Source organism: Haliaeetus albicilla, chromosome 14 (assembly GCF_947461875.1).
Source record: "Haliaeetus albicilla chromosome 14, bHalAlb1.1, whole genome shotgun sequence".
Lineage (NCBI taxonomy): Eukaryota > Metazoa > Chordata > Aves > Accipitriformes > Accipitridae > Haliaeetus > Haliaeetus albicilla.
Window position 1 is genome coordinate 6649154 of NC_091496.1, and position 14910 is coordinate 6664063.

At 40.4% G+C, this 14910-nt stretch overlaps 1 protein-coding gene across 11 annotated transcripts in view; it reads left to right on the top strand.

Annotated features, from left to right (window-relative positions):
- The window catches only part of CELF2 (CUGBP Elav-like family member 2), a 386169-nt gene that overhangs the window by 246268 nt on the left and 124991 nt on the right, over positions 1-14910 (top strand). For 10 of the 11 annotated variants that reach the window (XM_069801585.1, XM_069801581.1, XM_069801583.1 and 7 more), the window contains one exon: positions 2184-2380. In XM_069801585.1, the coding sequence (XP_069657686.1) occupies positions 2184-2380 (197 nt within the window). Of the gene's footprint in view, positions 1-1817; positions 2015-2183; positions 2381-14910 lie in introns of those variants that run through there. The other variant, XM_069801593.1, reaches the window with a different exon arrangement.

Sequence of the window (14910 nt, forward strand, 5' to 3'; positions counted from 1 at the left end):
TAAGCTTCTACCTTTTCATGTTTTTGCAGGTCCAAAATAATGTGTAAGCATTTTCCTTAGTTTTTTTAAGCTATGCATCAGGCATTTTTCTACCTCTCTACTAGGGAGGTTGTTTAACAGATTGGGTTTTATATAAAGGAATAGGAATTGGAAAGAAGTAACACAGTGATTTTCTAGAGGTATAAGTGTCATGTGGGTATCTACGGCTCCATGAAGGTCTGGATAGTTGTTCCCATGGCATATCATTCAAGTGAGTCAGTCAGGGTTTTTCTGTTTCTTGGAGATTTGGGGGAGTGGGGGGTGGTTCCAAAGAACCAAAAGTTGGTTGATTGTTTTGGCTCGACTTAAGTGTTATGTATGTATGGAAAATGCAGTTTCTAAGGCCTGGAGAAATCGTGATTTCTCCAGGTGTGCTTGTGACCTGTAAACATCTTCAAAACGAAGAGCATATGTAAGACAAGAGAGGGTATTTGTGCATGAAACGTAGATATAAAAGGTTGGACCAAATCTTTCAGTCTCTTACTCAGGCAAGACTCCCACTGGAATCAATAGGAATTTTGTCTAATAAACGAGTGTGATAAGTCCTGTTGTCTGCTGATCTGTGTTGAAGACACTTCACAAGTGATGATCAAACTTCACGTTGTTGGTTTAAACTGTGCCTTTAATATAACTTTCTTCTTCCTGCCATAAGTAGGGGAGTGCTAAAGTTAATATGGGCATATTAGTATGTTCAGGTGAAGTATGTTTCAAGGAGATGAAATACATGAAACGAAATAATTTGTCTTTGCACAGGTTATAGCTGTGAGACAGGGGAATTAGGGTTGTTTTTTTCTTGCCATTCTTAGATTTTTTTTTTCTCCTGTAAAATACAATTTTTGTCTGGTTGTGCAGATTTTGAGCTCTTCCAAGTCCTCTTGTGGGCATTCTCTCCTGAACAATCATCAATGGAGAAATAGTAATTAATGCCAAGATTTTGAAAGTGGCAGGTGGCTCTGAAATGCCTGAATTCTGCGATGATCAACTTTCGACATTGCTGAACACAGGCCATTTCCCTCCTTCCCCCGGTGGAAAGATGGGGGGAATGCTCTAAAAGTCGCGTCTCATTAGTGTTCTTTCTTGAAACTGAAGCATCCAAAAATTATCACCACTTATGGAATCTCTAGCCAAGTAATTAGTTGAAATTACTGTCCTTAATTATCAATAATAGCATGAGGGTTTTTTGTATTTTTACTTTTCTTCAGTATTTAAAATGATTTGTTTTTCTTATAAGAGTACAAGTCTTCCTAAACCATAATATGTCACTTGTCTCACAGAGAGCAGTTATTTTTTGTTGCTAAGTTCTTTTCCCCTGCAAAAGTGTGTGGTTGTTTTGAACTTAGATGTACATCTGGTGATCAGATAGGGTAACAATTTACAGGGTGAGAAAAATTTCAAAAATCTGATGTCCTTTTGCAGGGAGAAAAACTTTTTGAAGCAACATTTTAATTTTTGCAACAAAGTAGACAATTTTGCCACTGCCTTCTCTTTTTGAATTTTGCTTTTTCTTACGCCAGGGTGCAATAAACAATGTGCTTTAAACTGGAGCTCTCCAGACTGCTTTTCCTTTCTAAAGAGCGTAGGCAACTAATCGGCAGCAACCAGCCACATAGCTGGAGTGTTTTCCATTCTAGGCAATATCATACTAATTTGATGCACACATGGATGCTTCACACAATCTGCAAATTCATCGCTGGCATCTTGCATTAGTCATCTGACAGATTGCCAAGTGTTTCATATTCCTTTCATGTGACTTTATTACAAAACACACACACGCACTGCTTTATTTCTGCGAGTAGCTAGTTTAGTGAGAATTCACTGCAGTTCTGTTTACAACAGCCATGGAGAGAAATCTGCACTTATTTGCAACTATCCTCTGCTTTAAAATGCCAAAGTCCCAGTTTGTGTTGTGCCGCTCGCTTCTTATATAATGACATTAGGCAGCAGCCTGCAGAGAAAACCAGACTCAATGAAAAATGTAATCACATTGCTTTTTGTTCATAATACTTATGCTATTAATTAAATACTGATTTTTTTTTTCTTCCTGCTTTGTGCCAATTGACATCATCTTCTGCATCTAGTGCACATGAAAACTGCGTACTCTCCTAACTTGCCTTCTCTTTTTAATCTCCTTTTCCACTTTCTAGTAACGGCACAGCTAACAAGATGAATGGAGCTTTGGATCATTCAGACCAACCAGACCCAGATGCCATTAAGATGTTTGTTGGACAGATTCCCCGTTCATGGTCGGAAAAAGAGTTAAAAGAACTTTTTGAGCCTTACGGAGCTGTCTACCAGATTAATGTTCTCCGAGACAGAAGTCAGAACCCTCCCCAAAGTAAAGGTACAGTAGTTGTGCTCTCTTTGCTTTCAATTTGGTTTTTTTTTTTCTGATGATCTTGCTTGCCTTCAGGATTTCCAAAGAGGTTTGCATCTGGGCTGTCTGTTTTGAAGCATACTGTGTTGAGCCATGCAGCAGTCCTAAACGGAGAGGACTCCTGAATACCTATCGATTACTGTCTTCCTCCTCTTCTTAAATTGCAGTTTAAGTGTCTGTTATCTGGAAGCGTGCATTCCAACTGTGCAAAAAATAACAAAAGATTGCTGTCCTTGTTGAAATTATCATTGCCAAGAAACATGGAAACCAGAGCAGTCGCTTTCCCAGGATTAGCTCATGACAAATATAATTTTCTACTTCCTTTCATTTCCTCTCCTTGCACCCCAGGTGGGAATAATTTTAAGGATACAAAAGGGGAGAAATGATAGCAGTGGGCTCTTGCTACGTCATTGCTCCAGAGGCAATAAAAATTACTATATAGAGTCGCCCTGCCCTTTTTCCAAAACCTGATTTCTTTTCTGCAGTCATGTAAAAGGATTGATTTTTGGCACTGGTATTTTTCTAAAAGAAAGGGTTGGTTTTTCTTCCTGCATTTTTTCTGTACACATGTAAAGTATTTGTCCTTAACTATATTGCTTTCTTTCACTGTATATCTATGCATATTTAGGCACATAAGAATTCTGTCTATTATACCTATGTAAGTATAACATATGCTTACACATAGACTGAAAATTAATATTTTGTTTTACAGAATGCATTTTTCTCCCTAAATAGTTGTATACTTTCATTTATACTTCAGGTTTGGTACATGAAAGTTTTGCTAGCATTACAAATAATTAGTGCAGCTCAGAGGCATAACTAGATATGCTTGTGTGCCTGGCTGTAAGGTTCCTAGATAGTTATTCATTCTTACTGCACTCCTGCCACTCTGCTAAAAACTTTTACAGCACACATGCTATGGAGAATATCATAAAACAATTTTGTCGGCTAGCAGCTAACTAGCAGTGCAAATCAGCACTTGCCTGAGATTTCCAGTTCCGTGAGAGGTGACTGCTATTGCGTGAGGCACACTGCACAGCTTTGGGTGCTCCTGTGCTTTTGTGCAAAGCGCTGCCAAGGCTCAGCCTTTCCTCCTTGCGGTGGTACGGGGCAGAGGATCCCCTCATCGGCCTCTTCTTTGCTGCCCCAAGTTAAGCAGTCTTGTGCTTTGGGTGGTATTAGTTCATTTTGGGTTGCTCGCATGTATCACTTCTGGTTAAAAGACTTGGTGCATTGCTGTCACACCAATGTCAGGGAGGGGATTCGTCTCACCATACCTTGCTGCTAATCAAGTCCCCGTACTAGATTGCCTTCAGAAGTAGAAGGTATTTTTGGTTGGAGCGTTTCAGTGTAGTTCTGCTTCCAGCTCCCTCCATTCCCCAGGACTGATGTCTTGTAGCATGTAGCCCCCTGCTATGTTAGCACAGAGCCCTCACCAACTGTCTTTTTCTTGTAATGCTGGATAGAAGACAGCATTAAGAGGTCAAGCAACTGGATTTTCTGCAGTCCAGGCTGCTATGGATGAGCAAACTCCTACTTAGTTTAAACCACTAAAATGCTGAACTTTGAGACTCGTCCATTTAGAAAGAGCTGATTCCCGGGCCACAGAAATGCCTTCCCACTAAGCAGTAAATGAAGTGAGAATGATATTGTGGTTAGACAGAAGAAAGCCATTGATTCCCATTTCTGTAGTGTTTGCCATTATACTGTACCTGTCTGTCAGGCAGCTGGAAGGCATAAGGATTAAGCACAGGTCATGCAAATCATTGTAGACTAATTATGAAGGCTTGTAGTCCCCATCTTCAATATTCTTTTTGAAAAGGTGGTTGGGTTTGGGTTTTTTTTTCTTGCTTGGACTCTTTTCAGCCATGCAGAGATGATGCTTTTATGTCATTATATGTTTTAATGAGTAAATGAAATTAATCCTCAAGAAAGGCAGAATAACTTTCGGACTTATATTTCCCTGACACAGCAGCAAGCTCCTCTGGTGGTCAGCTTTTCCCTTGGGAGCTTTGGAGGAGTGTATCTCCATGCTGGCTCTACCCTTCCTCCTGGCTGAGTCTGCCAGCAAGTTTGCTAGATATAGAAACCTCTTGAGTTTCTTTTGGATATCTCTTGACTAGGAATGATCTTTATTTTCTTAATCCAGTAGCACAAAAGATTCTGTGTGAGAGATTGTTAAGACTGCTAGAAACAAATAAGAAAAAAAAATTGCCCTGAAAAATGTCTGATAGTCTTGTTGTCATCACGATGCATGAGAAATACTTCACCTGTGCTATCTAATTGGCATTTGATAATGAAGCCGAGTATTGACTTTTTGCTGGGAGGTGTGGTTGAATTCCGTGCTCTCCTTCTTTGTAAACACCCACACGAAACAACCATTTTTATTTTATTTGAGCTGGGTGGATGGGGGTAATGCATCACCTCCAGTTTTGCAGAACAGTGCATCAAGGGGATCCTGTGGTCGGGTGACACTGGAAAAAGTCCATTTTTCATTTTATTGCATGGCTGTGGCTGTGTGTCGTGCAGAACATTCACAGGCTGGTATCACCCAGAAATTTCTCTGAATATTCTGCAAGCCATGAATTGCAACAACAAAACTACAAGTTAGCGTTACTACACCATGCGGGGGGTGGGGGGTGGGGTGGGGTGGCAGTTTGGTTTTGTTCTTTGAAGAAAGGCATTTTGATTTTTCGAAAGATTTCTCTCTTACCAGACAAGGGCTGTGTATTTCTGTTAGCTTGGCCAAAGGGGCTTCTCCAATTTGGACAGAATTTTTCTCTGATGAACTGTTCATGAAACTGCAATCTGAGTCTCTCCCGATTCTGTCAAAAATAACCATAGGCTGCTTCTCTCTCTCCTGCTGTTATTAAGACTGTCTTTCATACCCTCCAACGACAGACGGCCTAGTTCATGTCTTTCCTCCTTTTTTGTATTGCTTGCCAGCTCTGCAAAGCTGAAGCTGGAGGAAGAGGAGGAAGACAGGTAGAAAGCCAAGTTTTACTCACTTTGGAAAACTAGAGGAAAGATATCTCACTTCCACAGATACATTGCTGCTAGTGCAAATGTTGAAACTTGGCTTTATTAATTGGGAACCGCAGGAATGGCTGCATTTCCATGGGTGATGGTTGGAATATCCTCTGTCGGTAGGAAACTCCTTGTGCTTTCCAGAGTTTGCAGTTCTCCGCTTTTTTTTGGATATGTGAAAGAGCTCAGCAAAGGAATTTGACTTCGTGTTTATCCCCTGTTGTTTTGTAAGGCTTTTTCCTCTTTCTGCAACAAGAGAAATCCGGGGGATTAGGTAAACTAAATACAAAAAAAAATGGGGGGGGGGGGGGGGGGGGGGGCAGGAAATCCTGTAACACTGAAATAAATGGCACTCTCAGCTTCTGCGGGCTAAGGGGATTCAAAGTCTAGGCAGATCAGCCATCTCTGTTCCCATTCCAGCTTTCTCCCTTTATATAATTTATTCTGGGTGGATAGATGACTTTTTTTCAGAGTGGTTGTTAAAGAGAGCTTCTGTAATACCTCAGATACAGCCAGCTCTATGCAAAGGCACTATACACTGCCACCAAGATCTCTCTTCTTCCCCACTGTTCTTCTAAGCCAGAAAGATTTCCTTGGCTGCTTTTGTTTCGGAGTCCGAGTGCTGAAGCAAGCAGATGGCACAGGGCTACTTTTGCCTTTTGAAATGCAGCAGAAGAGTCTTGGGCCAGATCCACAATGTCCTTTTGGTACCTTGCCCCGGTTTTGATACCTGTTAATTCTTGTAGGGATCAAGGTCCCCTAAACCAGCTTTGTGAGCCTGAGCCTGCTTGCGCTGCCATAGGAATCGCGTCGCAGAAAGCAGGGGAGAGGCACCTGTATAACAACTAACTCCGTGTTTCCTTGTAGCCTTTTACAGACCCTTTATCAGATTAGAGGGAAGCTGCTGAGTGAACAAGGATGTGCTGTAGTTAAAGGCCAGTGTTTATTATTATCCTATTTAACATGGTAATTTAAGTCTACCGGGAAGCAAGCAGAGGAATCTGATAATGAGGCGTTCATCTGCTGCATACAGGAGAGACTGGATGGGCAAGGCACGTAGGAGGCAGAAGTTAGCTGGCTTGGTTCGGTACCATTTTGGCTACGGTTTAGCCCTTCGGAAATACTTCTGTGCAGGTAGGAGGGCTGGTTCCTCCCCTCCAGCGTGTCCCTGCTCACCGTGCCCCATTTTCTGCGTGGCAGAGGAGAAAAGGGAACTCGGGCAGTCCTGCACAGGAGCAGAGCTGTGGCACTCCGCTTGTCACACAAACCCATCCTGACTGTCCTAATCAGCAGCAAAGACGTTAACCAACTGTTCCTTGCCTGCCCTTGCATCACTGCTCAGCCGATTGCACACTCCTGCTCCTGGAAGCAATTTCAATGCATTGTGTTTTGCAAAACTATTTTAGATGCTCTTTAAAAGCTCCCTTCAGCCAGCGCTCCAGGAGTCAGGGTTTCTCTACATATTTTGATTTATTTTGTGTTTTTCATGCTCTCACAGTCCCACATGAACATTGCTTAGCTTTCAGATCGGGTGAGTTGCATCATGAGCACATATGCTGTCAAAAATGCAGAGCTTGGGACCACAGCCATTTTGCATGTGTGTTCTAGGCTAAATTTTAGTGATCATGGCTGAGAGATCTTCTGTTACAATTGCAAACTTGAAATCTTTCATGCACTGAATGAAAAAGTGCCTTGCATACTTTTTTTAGCAGGTGCTTTGTGCGCTATATGAAGTTTCACACAATAAAGACTGGCAAAAGCCCGATGTTGCTGTTAGATACAAGTACAGTGGGGAGGGAGAGCAAATGATAAATTTGAGTTTTTAACTCAGTTTCTGACTTTAGGATGTTTAAATTTAAACCTTAAAGAACTTTATAATTGTTTATGGGTTATAAGTAGCATTATAAAATATGTTATAGATGTGAGCTGATTTTTATAAAAGGTAATCCTTATTCGACAAATCTGCTGGAGTTTTTCGAGGGTTTCTCTGAAAGTGGACAGGTGTGAAATTGTGTATATAATCAAGCTGGATTTCCCAGGGGCATTTCACACAGTGACACACAGGAGACTAATACATACGGTTGCTGGTGAAGCAGAGAAGGGCCCATTTTCAAATGGAGAAAGGAGGTGGTTAGATGATCGAGGGCAGATTAGAATGGGGAAAGGTTACGGGCCAGGGGAGGAGAGGGGATGATGATTGGAGAGCAACAGGGACTGCTATTGGAGATCAATACTTTTTCACTCTCTATGTAAATGGCTTTGACAGAATGAACCACCAACTTGTTATCCAACTTTTTGGATCATGCAGAAGGGACTGGATGGGGGCGAAGCTACCTGATAACCTGGAGAAAACAATCCAATACAAAGAGATTCAGCTGGGTAAAAAGAACTGTGAGCAAGAAGAGTAAATCTGAGTTTTGAGTGAACAAATATGTTGAATGAGTATATTTTTCAAAGATTCGAGAGCAGGAGAGGATTTGAAGAGTGCATATATCATAAAAGGACTGACATGATGTTTTGTATCCGTATGGTCAAAAAGGCACAGAAAAAGCGAAGCTGTATAAATGGAAGCATTGAACATAGCTTTCAAGGAAATACTGTACCACTAAAAGAAGGATTTTTTTGATCATGTTTAAACTACAGTTACCAATATTTAGTACCATTCTATAGAAAAAGGCAGAGGTCCAGAGAAGAGCAGCATGATTTTATATGAAGTCAGGAAGGGTTAAGCCATGGTAAAAGGTCTAAGAAGGTTAACTTGTAAAGGGCTTCAAGCATTGACTTACAAGACAGCTAAAAGGGGAAAAGCTGAGGAAGAATACAGGACTGTACCTTGGTTTGGAAAGAAAAAGTTATAAGGGGATACAATTGAAGTTTCTGCAGTGTGTTGAAGAGCATACTGAAGGCAGGAATAGATAAGCTCTTTCAATTAATATTAAACCCAGGGACTGCACAGCATAGACTTAAGATTGAGAAACAGCAGGCCAACACAAAAAAAATCCAACTTCTTAAGTCAAACTTTTTTCTTCCACTTGCAGAGCAGAGAATGGTCTTCCAGAAGTAGCAGTAGGAAGAGTTCCAAAAGAAACTTTTCTCTTGCTTGCTTCCATTTAGTATTTTGAAATAATGCATCCGGAGCAGTATGTGACATGACTGCTCTCCACGTCCCAGTACAGTTTCACCGCAGAAGCAGGGTGAGGTGCCAAGGCTGCAGTGGACACAGCTGACAGTGGCTTATCTATGTCCAGCATGAAGAGGGTCTGAGATTTCTGATGACCCCTGATATTTTTGCATGGCTTTGAAGAGGGGGAGCAGATGAGGATAACGTCCCATCGCGTACTTGACTGCAAACCTGTTGCCCACATAAATCAGTCTCACTGTATATTCCCATCATTGACTATGGCAAGAAAGTCAGCCCCCTTTAACGCTGAAAAGTATCACAGCAAACCCAACCCAGCCAAGACGGTGCAGAAGTGGAAGATATTTGTGAAGATACTGCATCAGGAGTGGGGGTTTGTGACTGCAAAACAGGAAGAGTAGAGGATGTTGGGGGGATTGGGTAGAGAGTGTTTTTTGGTTGTAGTATTTAAAGAGGGAGATAGCACTTAAAACCTTCCTTAGCCTTGTCTCTGAAGTTCCTATATACAGCATGTGAATGACTGGAGCTGTAGCAGAATTAAGCCTTTTTTTTTTCTTTTTTTTTTTTTTAAGGCATCTTTTCACTCCACGTTTTTACAGTATTTATCACAGTGGGGGCTTGGTCCAGAAATGAGGGCTCTAGGTGTTGCTGTAAGAAATTAATAAAAATAAAACATCTCTAAGGGATTAAAGTAGATCGCTTTGGGGCTCATTGGTTGCAGTTTTGTAGCAGCTTAACTGTGATTTACAAGTGTATATGAATTTTCAAAATTAAGCTAAGACTGTATAAGCACATTGCTAATTATATCCATGCTGAAAAAGTGCATAAACTTTAACTGCATGAATTGGTTTAGTTAAATTGATAGAAAACCCAAATGCAGACCAGCCATTAGAAGTGTAGGACTTCATATTCCAGTTGTGGTTTTCTTAATTGATCTCTAATGTTCGTGTCTGATAAACACTTGGGGAAGAGGCAAGTTAGGTAAAGGGATGTTTGAGCTTCGGTTCAGGCATGAAATAAAATCTGAGCACTTTCCACGTACATTCAACAACTCCAGAAATACAGATGAAAATATGGGTTCAGTTTTCCTGACAGTTCAGGAGAAACAAGATAGCCAAAACGGAAGGGATATGTCTGTCTTTTTTTCCTAATTATATTTAAAAACAACTGAAGGCTAATGATTGAGAATTAGGGGGCTTAAACAATAGTGGGTTTTTGTCAAGACAATGCTGGAAAAGAATATTTTGCACAATAGTTAAAAAAGGCAGGCAATTCTTTGCCATAATGTTGACTTCTTCAGCACACCATCCAGCATTTACCTACAGAATATTTTAGAACAACTGTACAAAAAATCCCAAACGTTCTTAAAATATAAATGGGTAATCTGTTTTTCATAATGCCATCATTACATCAGAAAAAACCACATAGGCAGGCAGTTAAAACAGCCTGAACTTTCAATAAAATTGAAAAAAACAGCTAATCAAATTGCATTGTTGAATCTGAATAATATGCCAAACCTCGGTCTCTCAAATATATATAATCTCAAAGGCAAAAATTGTAATGCATGGAAAAATCTAAGTCAAGTCATGCACGCACTTGCACACAGGAATTAATCAATGGATATAATACTCAGACATAAAATCACATGCATGTTTAAGTATTTTCAAGATTGGTGCCTACATTTAAGATATATACCTCTGTAATAGTGCCAGATACTGTCAGTTTGAGATTTATAGTATTCAATTTCTTCAGTTGCATATTAAAGCTCACATCAATGAGTTTCGATCTTTTTATGACATTGTTGTAGCACTGAAATTCTTTCCTCTTCCAGTTTTCTATTAAATGAATAAACATACAATATTTATCTGCTTGCCACATAAAAAATGATGTGTGTTTTTGTTAAAGAACAATGGTTTCAAAAAAAACCCCACGACCCTTCTTTTATTATATAGTGTTTCTAATTCTATTCAGTTCTAATGTTTGAATCATTTGCTCATAACATAGAAGGAGGTTTTGCAAAGGATTTGAGAACCAGTCTGAAATCTTCACGTGCTTTGGCATGGAGCTCAAAGGAGGAAAACATTTGACAACTGAGCAATGTCAAAAATGAAGTATAATTGGGGAGTAGCCTTATAAGCATGTATTTCAGCTGCACTGCCGCTTCCAAGTCTCTCATTTCCATTGCAAGAACGGTGTTTTATTGCTTTCATCTTCTGCTCCTGTCACCCCACTAAAATCATGCACAAGTGCGTGTGCATGCATATGCACAAATAAATAAAAGCCTAAAATTAAAACGCACAATGCAAGAAGTTCTGCTCATTGAAAGACAGAAGAAGAGACTCCAAGGCAGTGAGAATTTCTCTGCCACTGCTGAGATGATGTGAGAGACACGTAAATATTACAATGATGGGTCGCAATAAAAAGCTAAAGACCATGTAAAATGTTTTAGCATAAATACGCCATCAATTTTGTTAGTTCTTAACAGGAAATTTAAACCCTAGGAAGGCTTTGAAAGGATGTCTGTTATTCTTTATCACTTTGAAATATGTTACAGAATGGATATATGTGTAGCATTTGCAGTGTAAATTAATTACTAGTTCATTACTTCCATCTTCCCTGTGCCAGACCTTGTCACCCTGTATTTTCTGCTGGAGCAGGGTGGCAAGAGGACAGCATTGGACGTGCTTTGGGTCTTGTAGGACCCATAACCTGCTCAGTATCAGACTTCGGTGATACAGTTGCCAGGAAAGGGTGTGCCGTGCCAGTGGTAGTAATACTTTTTTTTAGATGTCAGTTCCATAGTGCACTGTAACCATCAGCATATTTCAAAAGAATAGCAAATAATTCCCTAAGGATAAAGTCTGGTAGTGGCTTCTAAGCCTGGTTTGAGCTTAACTCAAGCCAGTGAGCTGTGGGTGGAAGGCTGCGTATGCCATATAAATCTCCTGGTCCGTCTATCTCAGGGAAGAAGGCATTTTCAGGAATCTGTGTCTTTCTAATTGCTTATAAAAACACTCTGAGACAAGGCAGTGAATAAATTAAATTTGAATGTTTCCAGTGGATTTTTTCAGTTTTTCACTGAACCTAATTACTGTCTAATCTATGCCCATGAGTATGCAGTTTTAAGTGGGATGTTAGACTTTCACTCTGCAGATTAAACTCTGCGGTGCATAAATTCATTATTATTTGTGGAGGAAAAAACTTCACTGTCTACTACCTTGTGGTTTTAATTTAAAATAACTACTACATCTGAGTCATGCATACTTTTGGAAGAATAAGACGAGCTGGAAAGAGATGGAAGGTGTTTTCTAATACACCATGTCTTTTATTTGCCTAACTGAATTGGGAAAATTTATGTTTCAAACAATAATTAAACTGTCCTAGTAGCTCAAGATGTCATGCTTTCAATTGCAATTTTAGGGAGCTGTACCGCAATAGGGAGTAGATTAGTGTAATGTACTGCATGAAACTTTTTAGCTGCAAGGATGAGCGTGGCACTGTAAGGAGCACCACTGCTGCTTCAGCCGTAGATCTCCAAGTGTGTTGCAAAGGGAGACAACTATCATCGCTCAGTTTTTGCCAGCTGGAAGGAGTGAGATACAGAGGCCTGGGGAGACTTTTCCCAAAATTTTTGAGTCACTTTGAGCAGGCAGAGAGTAACATTCTGCCTGTGCCGTTGTTGTGTTGCCTAAATCAAATCTGCTCCCTTCATTCTCAGTGCTTGAACCCCTGAGCTGGTTGACACAAAGATTTTGTTATGTTAACACTGCCCAGGTGAGATCTGCATTAGTTTATTCACGTATTAATCAGATCTGATGAGGACTGCAGTTAGAAAACGAGTGTGGAGCAGACCCATAGGCACCAGCTCCCACTCTTCCTGTGCCCCCCCTAATTAAAACAATGAGTATTAAACAACAGGTTTCCTTTATTATTTGCAGATCATGGGATATAAAAATCATTGTAGATTTAAAATGGACTATATTAACCCGAGTAATTCTGCCGGGGCTTCAGTTTCTATAGTGAAAAGTGTTGTGTTGTCTCTGGCTCAATTAGATTTTTCTCAGTGTCAGTTTTAATTCACTTCACTGGAGTGTGGGGGAACTCTCTGTGGAAGGGAAAATGTTACTTCTGAATGAGAGCCTCCTGTAGCCCACATTTTATTTAAGAGTTTTAAAATGCTTCGCAGTCCCACATTCTCCCTTGAACGTCTGCTATTGTGTGCTGTAAGAGCTGAACGAAATCGCTTGATGTTTCTTAATGTGACAGGCATCTGAGTTTGAGCAGGAGGATGGAAATAGGGAGAGCAAGGTCCTTGCTTCCCTCTTTTTATTTAATACTGAAAAAAAAATAAAGCCTTGGAGAGCCTTGATGGCCAAATAGACATAATTATGTCAAATGTTTCTCATCCTTACAAATGTCCACCTGTCCACATGTACAGAGAAGGAAAAACTAAGAAGCAGGGTTTGCTTTTGCAATGCTGAGTCCAGGGCAAAGGTTGAGTGGCCCGAGAAGTTGTTTTTTCCCCTTTAGACGTGGCATTTCTTACCTCCCATGGTCGTCGGCACTTAAGTGTGAATTGCTTGGTTACGCACTGCTTGGTGCACACTGCCCAAGTAGCCCAAAATGTACTATTTCTTTCCTATTTTTAAAGGGAAAAATGGAGGTGATCTTTAATTTGAGGGTGCTTCTCGCTGTTGTGAGAAAGAGAAGACGAGAAAAAGAGCCTACGATAGAGTTGTAGGGGAAGGTTTACCAGACAAGGTAAACATCTGAAACGTCCACTGTGTATAGGTGGGACTTTCCAAAATGCTTGTTTCCATCATGCTCAGCACGTTTCTCTTCCTGTCTCTAGACCTCTCCTTCCAATATTTCATTAATTCTCAAGATATTAGATTTATGGATAGTTGTGGACATGGAAGTTTTACTTTGGGGTTGGATTTTTTTTTGTTTGTTTGTTGAGGTTTTTTTGACTGACACCTCCCAGCTTCCAGTTTTGCAAATGATTTAGGCTGCTTTCCAGTATAACACTGGGCTACCTACAGGAAAGCACCTGGGAGTGTCACCAAAACCAGTCAATTGGGTCAATACATGTGAACCTCTTTTCTGATTCAGACAGAAGATGATACCTCAGCGTTATGCTAGAGTGCCCCATAGCTAATAATAATGCCTGCCTGTATGTGAAAGGTAAATAAGAAATGATCTCCACAGAGTATCCCTTCATGTTTTTCAGAAGAATTGAGCAAAACAGTCTATCAAAATTCTGCTTTCTGAGTGTGTCATCTCCCAGTCTTTACGTTTCCAGTAGTGTTAGCGTCCCTTTCCAGTCCTGAGCTGTTAGCATGGAATGCCTTTCTGTGCTTTGTTGCTTGCTAGTTCTTGCTTGAGTATATATTGAGTTAAAAGGTGCTGTGTGAAAGTAGGAAATTATTATTATTATTATCATCATCATCATCATCATCATCATTATTTAGATGCTGCGGTTTAAGTAATTCAGAAAAATCTCACAACTAAAGGTCAGCGTAGCTTGTAGGTTTACACATGCACAGTACAAGTAACCTTCAGAAATTTCCTCATGACAAGATAAGTGCAGCAATTATATTTAAATGAGTGCCAGAGAAAATTTCACTGTAAACTACATTAGCTGGAGAGTGTATGCTCTAAGAGGATTTAATTGAATTAATGTTACTTACTATCAAATGCTCCGTCTAGTGTATTGCCAGGTCTCCTTATTACTAAGAATAATATTTGGCTCATAAAGACCCCTGTTCAACTAAGCACACAGTCCTGATGACTTCAGCAAGTGATAAAAGTTAAGGCATGTGCTTTGCTGCTTTACTGAATAAGAATAGGCTTGAAGCTAGGCACAGGTATCAGTGTGTGTACATAGTGCGTAATCACGGAGCCCTTTAAGAAAGCTGTTGATGGAGATTCCTCTTACAGATGGTTTTCCAAGTGTCTAACGAAGGTGGGATTTTGGCCAAAGTGTCCTTCCTAGTTCGAGTGTAGCCGTTGTGTGTAACGGCTGCACCAGCGATGGAGACAAGCAGCCCAAGCGCAAGTCTGGGTGTACAACAGGAGGGGTGTCGGGGTGAGCCGCGCCGGGGCTTCGGAGCCGGTCGTGATGGCAGAGGGGTTTCATTGAATAATCCTGGTGCTATTTTTAATGCTGTTATTAATGCAGGATTCTCACTCTTGCATTATACGGAGATGCCACAATGAGATCCAGGTAGGTTTTTTGTGTGACTTCCTACATAAAAGCAGAAATGCAAATAAACTGCGTTAACATATTCACGTTATATAAATGGAAAACTCAGACACATGGAAACACGGT